General features: G+C 38.4%; 1 protein-coding gene across 1 annotated transcript; it reads right to left on the bottom strand.

The window, feature by feature from the left end:
- Positions 1–3979: 3979 nt before the first annotated feature.
- rpl11 (ribosomal protein L11) lies at positions 3980–8405 on the bottom strand. Its single transcript, XM_038296022.1, has 6 exons — positions 8314–8405; positions 7609–7759; positions 7418–7524; positions 5098–5229; positions 4763–4873; positions 3980–4059 (listed from the first exon to the last, which is right to left on the bottom strand). The coding sequence occupies exons 1-6, from the start codon at positions 8317–8319 to the stop codon at positions 4030–4032; spliced, it is 537 nt and encodes a 178-aa protein (XP_038151950.1). The 5' UTR covers positions 8320–8405; the 3' UTR covers positions 3980–4029.
- Between the last annotated feature and the right edge of the window lie 1287 nt (positions 8406–9692).

The raw sequence follows: 9692 nt of genomic DNA, 5'->3' as shown, positions 1-9692 counted from the left end.
TAAAGTAAAACAAGTGTCAATTAAAATCATTAAATGAGGAGCTTGTTGATAACATTGTTGCATTTTAGTTTGATTTCTGGTATCTTTTGGGCATTTAATTTTGTGTGCATTTTGAAAACTTTAAAATGTAGTTTAAATTTCTTTATTCCTATCATGGTGGTGTCTGTTGGACAGTAGGATTGAAAATAGTTTGCATTTTATGGTTCAGGTAGTGACTGTCCTTGTGCTGTGAGGAAGTATGTTCTTTAGCCCAGCGGATCTTTTGCTAATGTGGATGTCCATTGAAATATGCCTTAAAATCGATTAAAACACCTCGTGCTCAATTTGATTCATGACTCATCCTTTTTGTGCATTAAATAACTCAAAGTAACTAAGTAACTTTTACTCAATTACATTTTAAATGAAGTAATTTTGTACTTTTACTTGAGTAAATTTTGAAATGGGTAATTCTACTTTTACTCTGAGTAGAATTTAGGCAAAGTAAAGATACTTTTACTCAATTACAATGTTTTAGTACTCTTTCCACCTCTGCTGGTTAGTGACGTCACGGTGCGGTATCGGCTGTTGATCAAGTCCCAGTGCTGTATCTGGTGTTTGTCACAACGCGCTATTATCCAAGTCATCTTGAAAACATTCTTCTTCCAAATGTTGGCTACATATTACGGGTTTTTTCTCTGGCCAGAAGTTCGATGGCAAATCCTCCCTCTTCAAGTTGGCGATCCAACGACCAACCCGTCCGTGGAGGATCAGGAATCAGAAAGGTGGAATAACTCTTTTTTTTCACTTTCCCCCGATGTATTCCAGCATCCAGCTGCCATGCACGTGGGCATTGTCAGTTTCACTATAGCTCTGGTGAATTTCAATGGTGAAGTCCTCTGGAAATCTTCAATAATTTATATTATAAAGCTAATCCAGACATTTTGAATTGAAAAAGCTTCCTAGATGGGAAGCGAAACGTTTTCAGACTTGGAAAACAAAGTGCAGTGGATTGTTTTTTACTTTTTGGAATGACTTGATAAAGACGTCTGTTGTCCATCATTTGAGACTGTTAAGGAAGAAAATATTCTAAAATAGTTAACTTAGGAAAAAAGGTTGGCTTCTCTCTTCCTTTCCCAGGTCCTCTCGGTGAGCTGCGTGTAGCCACAATGAAAACCAGCATTGCGTGTTGACATCACAGAATTACTGAGTTTAATCCAATATAAGACAATGCATAAACTTAGAAATAAGACAATGCACAAACATACACCAGAAACTGCAAAACAACAGAGACATACATTCAATTACCTGACATAAATGGAGAGAAGGAAAGAAAGCAAAGACGTACAAAGACATCTTTGGAGAGTTGCAAGAGCAAATCTGATTTGTTACTTCTATGTAGAAAGCTTTATCCTCTTGTATTTAATTTATTCAAATAAGGCTGGCTTTTGCTCCTCCAACCAGGAGCCATCTCTGACACTCAGAAAAACTTAGAACTTCACCTAATTTACTGCCGGGCCTACAGTAATTCTTAGGCCCCAAAGCAAAAATAAGCGACGAAATGTTGGGCATGCGCACTAAGATTTATACATGGTTGCCCTGCGGGTCCATTTTCGTGGTTCAGTCAAATTCAGGTGCTGAACTATGTGGTCGATATTGCTCTGTTCTTCCTGGAGATATTCCAGAAGAAGAAGATTCTGTTGTAAGCCCGACAGCAGGGTGAGTAGCATGAGCAGCAACCATTCAACACAGTACGGCGCCATTGTTGTTGTGATACTGTGTCGCACCTGCGTGTTTAGAGGCGACGCTATGACGCATGCGTGTAAAAAAAAATATGCGGTTAGAGCGTAAAGATGGAAACGCGAAAACGGCGTTTCGAAATCTTCCCACTCTGAAGGCTTGATAAAAAAAAGATCGTTTACAGACCCCCGAAACGCCGGCTTCGTATGGATGAGAGGCTGGTTTGGTGAAAAATTTGTGCGTTTAGGCCAGGGTTTGGCTTCGTGTGGACGGGGCCTTAAAGTCATAAAACACAAGATAAGCTTTCACAGAATCGGTGGGGAATGCGGGGGGGCCTCTTTCCTGATTCAGTTTCACACCATCCCAGATGTTTATTCTGGAAGACTTTTGACCTTCTGTAAACCAGGGAGAAATCTCTCCTCCAGGCTCAAATAATGTTCGCCCCCCAGGAGATACTCATTTTATGGCCTGGTGCTTTAAATACTTACCCCTCAATAGCTTAGTTTAAATCATTAACACAACCTTGTTCAAAATTAAGAAATATGTTCAAAATGAGAGTGTTTAACATACCTTTTACACATGCCATAAGATTAACTGTATTAAAGACTAAAAATAATCATTTTTCTTTAACAAGACCCATTTACCCATCATCCCAGTAGATCAAGTTTGTGAAATACTCAGATCAAGCCATCAGGTACAAGGCTTTGTCTAATCATCTTTCATTCTGCTTTTCTGCTCAAACGCAGAGTTGCTGCCGTGTGATTGGTTGACGAACTTTATCTCTAACTCCAGGGAGCTGTTAATCATGGACAGGAATGAAGTTCAAAAAGGTCTATGTTAGTTCATCTCCAACAAACTGACATTTATAATGGGAAAGGAGCCCAAAGCTACATGGAAAGACTCAATGATCTGAAGGCAGTTGACGTTTCACAGGGAAACTCAGATCACAAGTGTTTGATGTTTGAGGTTCAGATCCGTCTCAGGTTTGGCAGAGAACACCTGAAGCCAGGATGTCCAAGCGCGTTAATTATCGCAGGTTTCAAGTGTTGCTGCTCCAACATAGCCGATTAAAACTGAAGGATGAACCTTCATGTCTGCTGAAACCACGGATCTCTTTTTGTTCACTGGATCGCTGATTGCCTGTTGGTAGTATGGGGTTGAAGTGAAGCCATCGGCCGCCATATTGGTACTCCTAGTTATACCGGTTGCAATGTAAATACGTGCGCTACAGCACTGAGCAACGATTTTCCTCATTTTCCGGGGGACTTAAGACTTTAAACATAAAGATAAATTAATCACTTTGACTCTAGCTGGCTCTTTTATACCATTAGTTTACTTTAAAATAAAAAAATAGGCACATCACATTGCAGTCATGAAGCCTATAAATCATGTAACATATTATTCAAATCCATCACAACAAAATTAATGTCTCAAGAGCATAATATAGATGTGCCTTAAGTTCTAAATTGATGTAGCCCTACAGGTAATATACATGCATTGATGACATTGTTTTGGTAAGTTCATATTACAAAAGGTTTCAAGATTTTACATTAAGTCTGTATTACCGGTACATGTCTGATGCTTTAGTATTTTTCCATTTGCAAATAGGGGAGAGAAAAAAAAGCAATGCTGCCACCTTGTGGTTAAATATATCACAAATAAAAGAAATGACTGAAGTCGACATTAAATCCGTTTTTACGTTAATAGTTCAGATCAGGTTAAAAGCCAGTTTGTTTTAACCAGATTTACTAAGTTTTCAAACGGGGATTTAACTAAACCATCTATACATCTGGTGAATGCCATCAACAAGTTTAACGCTTAAGACTGCCAGCTTTTTTTTTTTTCTTCCCAGGTCACCATTAACCATTTCCCCTAAATAACTAGTTTGCTCTTGTGAAAAGTATCAATAAAGTTTAACTGCTCCCACCTGTAGACGGTCCAAACATCCACAATAATCAGACCAACTTCCTCCCCGTCCATTTTTAAAATCCATTAGTCTAAAATCTTTACTTTTCTCTGGTTTGGATTACTTCAGTGCTGTTTTTTTTTTGTTCCTGCTTTAATAAAATACATTTTAAGTAAATTCTTTGAGTATTTTTTTGCTTTGATCTGTGTAACATTCTGGCCTTTTAGTTTGATCTGCTTTATTAAGTTAGATTGAACAGAATTGTGCCAACAGTCCACTTTCTGATCTATAGAGCTGCATGCTTATTTTATTTACATGCTCAGGCTTCTCAAAAAAAAGGGACTACAACTTAAGAGGTTTTTTTTTTTTACAATTTATTTTTTAGATACAAAGACAGAGGTGGTCCTTTACTTGCCGGGGAGAATGATGCCATCATACTGAAACAGAAAAACAATAGATTCAGTTAACTGGGATCAGAAGCAACAAGTAGAATTCATGTTTTATACAGAAAAAAAAAAAAAAGTTAAAGGAACTTTGTTGTATTTGTTAAAAGCTCAAAATGAAAACGAAACAGATCTGTTCCAAAAGCAGCAGGGTTTAATACGCTGAATAATTTCTAAACTAATCGGCTAAAACACCCCCCCCCCCCCCCCCAGAAAATGCATCCAGGACATAAAGAAACAAGCATTTTAAAGCAATAAAGTCACTTCATTTGGGCATCTGAGCCTTCTAAAAACCTTTCAAAATCTTAAGTTAGGATTATGTGCCCTGCTGGTCTCTCACTATAATCCCACAGATCTAACATGTTCTGTAGAAGTGATTCTAATCTGGGTTTGAAGAACATGTTTAGGACCAGTCAACAGGTTGTCTGCTCTTAGTTTTTGCTTGGAGACGTCCCCTCTGGGACACTGGAGCTGCAAGCAATCCCTTCTGGAATCAAAGGTTCTCACTGACCAGGATTCATTTCTTTAACTATTTTTCTTCCATTTAATAACAGATTTTCTAAACAGATGCCTCTGAAGGTGATTGTTGGATTAAAAAAGTAATCTTTGTTGCAAACTGAAACCTTTAGTGAAAAGAGGAATGTCGGAAATATTCTGCATTAAACTCTCTTCATTTGCTGCTGACGTCTGAACTCACTTTCTGCTGGAACCAGCGCATGGCCTCCTCTTTGCGGATGCGGTGTTTGGCTCCGATGCGGCCTGTTTTCCGCTTCTTGTCGGCGATGCTGAAACCTGGTCTGCCCAGAACCTGAAGGAGGACAGAAGTGGACCCTCAGAACCACGACAAACATCTCCATAAAAACCAGATTAAAGGATCAGATTAGAGACAAGATCCTTGGCCGATGCAGCGACCCGGTTCAAACAAAGCTACAGTTCTTTACAGATGATTATAACGGAACGTTGAACCATTTCAAATGTTCTGCAGCGTTTAGAACGTCTCTGATCTACAGCAGGAAGGCGTTTCAGTCTCACCACGTAGAAGTCCAGTCCGTAGATGCCGATGCTGGGGTCGTACTTGATGCCCAGATCGATGTGCTCCTGGATGCCAAATCCAAAGTTTCCGGTGTCGGAGAAGTTGTTCTTCCTCAACTCGTACTCACGCACCTGAAAGCAGCACAAGAGAACTTTATAGCTCAAACCAACAGGAAACTAAATCCTCAGAGCTTCATTATTTCTGCGTCTATAAATTAGAAACGTTCCAATCAGAGATGGTGGGATATAAAGATGAATACGACAGAAACATGACAGCAAAGCTGTTTGGGGTCAAATCCTGTTTGAAAGCAGATTAGGATCTGGACTAAGGCTACGTTCCCACTGCAGGAATCGATGCTCAGTTTGGATTTAGTGTGAAACAATTTTTTTGACCAAATTTATGTGACTTGCATCTGATCTTCTGTGAGAACTGCATTCATACAGCTTGTGTTTTGCATACAGGTGACGCAATGACATCACAAGCGACCATGCTCTGTGTTTACAGAGGTAAACATGGATGGTAGAGCTAGAGAACATGTAGTGATCTTTCATTTCTTCCCGAACCTCAGCCAGTGCATTAACACCATCTTTTCAAGAGGGCTGAAAATAAAGACTGCTCTCTGCATCATCGTCCGCCATGATCGATTTTCTTTCGGCTTCTGCGTAACAAGCCTCAGAATATTGACCTTTGTCGGATATAAATGACATTCAGGTCAGATGAATGCGACCTGGCTGTTTAGACGCAGGTCTAACTAGAAAAGATCAGATTCGTATTGGATTTGGGACCAGAGCAAAGGGGGCCGGGCTCGCATTGGGGAGAAGGGGGAAAAAACAGATCCATGTTGTTCAGAATGTCACTAAAAGATCGGATACACGTCGCATAAGGGCAAAATAAATCGGATTTAGGGCCCTTAAGGCTGCAGTGTGAACGTAGCCTAAATGTTCAGGTACAAGGGGCCCAAAGGTTCAGCCAGAGTCCAAAGAAAATTTCTCGCCTTTCTGAGGGTCAGGAGAGACACCTGGACCCATTAGCTGGTTTTCCACAATATTAACAATGAATTTAAACAATTTGGATTCTTCATCCTTTTCAGGAGAACAATTATTACAAAATTAAAAAAAATCAAAGATTTTACCAAGACATTTATCTCTTAATGTAAATGACCCGATTTCCAATTTAGTTACAAGACATATTACACTGTGAAATTATTATAAATTATTATTTTTTTGCCTCTATTATTTTTGTGAATATACAATGCTTTACATTTTACCTTGTTTTAAGGGGCTTTATTTTGAAAGTACGTGACATTTTTAGTTAGTGGCTACAGCGAGAAACGGAGAAGAAGAAGCTGAGATTGAAACATAGAAAAAGGAGATAGTTAAAATATTACTTCTTATTTGAAGGACTCGCACCCTCCGAAGAGGCACAAGGTTAGTCCTTATTTGATAAGACATGTTTAATGTGTGTTCATGTGTTTTGAAATGCTTATGAAGAACTTTTTTCTGTTTGTTATTAAGTCTCTGTAGCTTATGTATAACAGGCGGATTTTACATAGTAACAGCCAGTACCGTAATACATTTTTCTTCTGTGCTTTGCCTAGCTCTTATGTTGGTCGGTTAAAAGGATTATTGTGGACAACGCTGAGACTAATAAACAATAAAACCATCAGTCAAGTGCTGACCATCATTCGGGGGAGATGCTACACTTAATACCAGTCTTAATGTTTCGAGGATCCTCAGTTTGGATAGTAAAGAATTGTTTTCAACCAGAACTGAACAAAGAGGCAGCGCCCCATGTTTCACAATCCATACTGGAGGTTAACACCAGATATAAAGTTTTCAGTTTTACTAAATTCCTAACTTTGACGTGCTTGAAGGCTGATCTGCTCAATCAATCATCTATATTTTCATTCAAGTTTCAGAGGTGAAATCAGTGGAGTTAAAAACCTATAATCTAATCAAATCCGCTCACCTGAGGTTTAAACCTGAACATAAAAGGATTTAATAACTACAAAAAAATTCCTATTAGGACCGATTTCTGGTCTGATAGTCAAAATGTCTTCTGTCTCAACTGAAGGCGTAAAAAAATGAAACCTGATCAAGCTGGTTGGGTATAAAAGGAAGAAACATCCCTAAAGTTCAAGTGTGACGACCAGGCAACAAACTACAGCAATGTCCTAAATGATGTCAACTTGATTTATGAACAAAACCAAAGATGTTTTAGATGGCACTTTTTTCCTGAAATGTTTAAATTTTTTTCATATGTTGACTCATCTAAGCCACCAGTTAAGAGCATTTTGAATACTCTGCAAAATAAACTCGCCTTCAGTCCTTTCTCCAGGATCTCCTCTGCTTTGGCCCCACGGACGGTGCAATGGACAGCAATCTTTTCATTCCTGCGGATACCGAAGGATCTCACAGTGTAGCGGGCTGCAAAGAGAGGAGCAGGCCAAGCATCAGAACTCTGATCAGATAATCCTTCAAAATAAAATCACTCTGGACTCAAACACTGACCCTTAGAGAAGACAGGAGTCTGTCCTGTGAGCTGCTCCAGCACCTTGGCGGCTCTGGTCAGTCTGTCTCCGCTCTCTCCCACACAGATGTTCAGGCAGAGCTTCCTGATGCGGAGCTCTCTCATGGGGTTCTCCTTCTTCTCACCCTGGTCCTGCGGGGAAAAAGCAAAATATGACGAATTAGCAGGAAAGCTTTTCTGACAGCTGCTGTCATTATTAGTATCGCATCCTAATTAACCCAAACTGCAGTTAACCAGACCTGTTAAAAACCTGATGTTTAAAATCAGGAGCTGATCTGCGAATCTGGCAGAAACACGCCGGCTTGGAAACATGTCCGAACATATTCCCGGTGCCACTAGCATCAATGGGGACAGGAAACCAAACTAAACCTAATAAACTTAGAACCACCGACTTAACAGAACGCTTACGATAAAATCCCGTAATGTTTTTTAGCCATTTCAGAGAGTTGTATCCCATATTCACAGTCATTTCAAAAATAATCTTGGGTAGGCTAGCTTGTTAGCATCACTTTAACTCATTTAGCCTATATTTATATCACTTATCTAACAAATAACGCAGCAGATAAAGCGTTCATCTTTCAACCAATGTCTCCGAACATCAAAAAGACGTTAAAGATGCGTTATAACGCAGATGATTGCGGATTTAATCCATAACTTATGTGACTTCAATGCGACGTTACACTCACCGCCATCTTGGATCACTTAGAAGAGGACGACACGTTTCCGGTGCGGCGTATTTATTGAGAAGTGTGTGCCTCAAATTGATCCCGGGGAAGAAATAAAGTGCGACGTTAGGGTTCCGCTTTAGGCTTTGCGAAAAAAAGTTATGATTTAATCCTAATTTCATCTTTTTTGTATGATTTATTGGTTTCTATTTTAAGACAATTAAAGACATACATAATGACAGCTTTATTACGTATAAAATATTTTTATTATTACTAATAGAAGTATAAAAAAAAAAAAAATGCGAGCAGTAAAGTCACCAACAAAATACATAACATTTATGGTTAAATTTTAAAACTAATAATTCTTGCCAAGGCTAAAAAAAAAAGGATGAATTTAAATGTTAATGAAGAAATAAACTGTATATTCCTGATTTACCTTCTGTCTCCAATTGAAGGTTTTACCTTAATACACTTAAAGGGTAGATTTCAATTTTCTCTGCTTTACTCAATATATGCTGACAGATGTAAAGAAACTATCAATATTCTACAAACTTAGAAATTAAATCTGGGAGAATCGGGGACAGACAAGAAGCAGAAGCTTGCAGTTTGATTGACAGCCACACTGTCAATACAAACTTGACTTACTGTAGAGCAGACATTATTGTATAGATGGCTAACTATGCAATATATCACTAGTATGTCACATCATCTCAGCTTTTATTATGGACACATGCAATAAATGCAGCTTTATTGGAGATTTTATTTCAGTGTATGTAGGTGAGTCCTCAACTATTGAAGGCCGTATTGACTATGATTGGTCAGAGGATTGTTAAAGACTTCCCTTTAAATCTTAAACTGTATATTTTTGAATATCTACCTTGAAGAGGTTGGTTTAAACAATCTAAGATCCTTAATGTGTTGTTTTTTGGAAACTAATCGGTGTTTTTCATTTCATGTCTTTTTTTTTCAAACATTGTTTCATAACTTCACATTGTACGTTGTTTACACGAGTGATTATTTAATTGATGAACAGTTCTTCATATTTAGGAGCTGGGCGTTCCACGCTTTGACTGCAACCATGGAGATACCATCTGCTTCTGGCTCATTCTTCCATCTTCATGGAAGAAAGTGACACTATGTGGAGTTTCAAAGAGGATTAAAGGGATTTTTTTTATTATTTTTTTTTGTTAGATTATTTCATTTAAAAAAGCCTTTATACATTTTGGCTTCCACTTTGTTAGTCCAAAATGGTATTTGTCTGATATGTCGAGGTATGTGAAACGAAGCCCTGATCTAAGGTCACTTTGTTAGAACATTTGTAAGGGATGTTGATTGGTCCGTTGGTTGGATTACTATCATCTTTACTTTATTTTTTTTTCTACTGTATTTGTTTTTCCACA

Source organism: Cyprinodon tularosa, unplaced genomic scaffold (genome assembly GCF_016077235.1).
Source record: "Cyprinodon tularosa strain WSP-4 unplaced genomic scaffold, ASM1607723v1 ctg366, whole genome shotgun sequence".
Lineage (NCBI taxonomy): Eukaryota > Metazoa > Chordata > Actinopteri > Cyprinodontiformes > Cyprinodontidae > Cyprinodon > Cyprinodon tularosa.
This window is presented reverse-complemented; position numbering and strand designations above follow the sequence as displayed.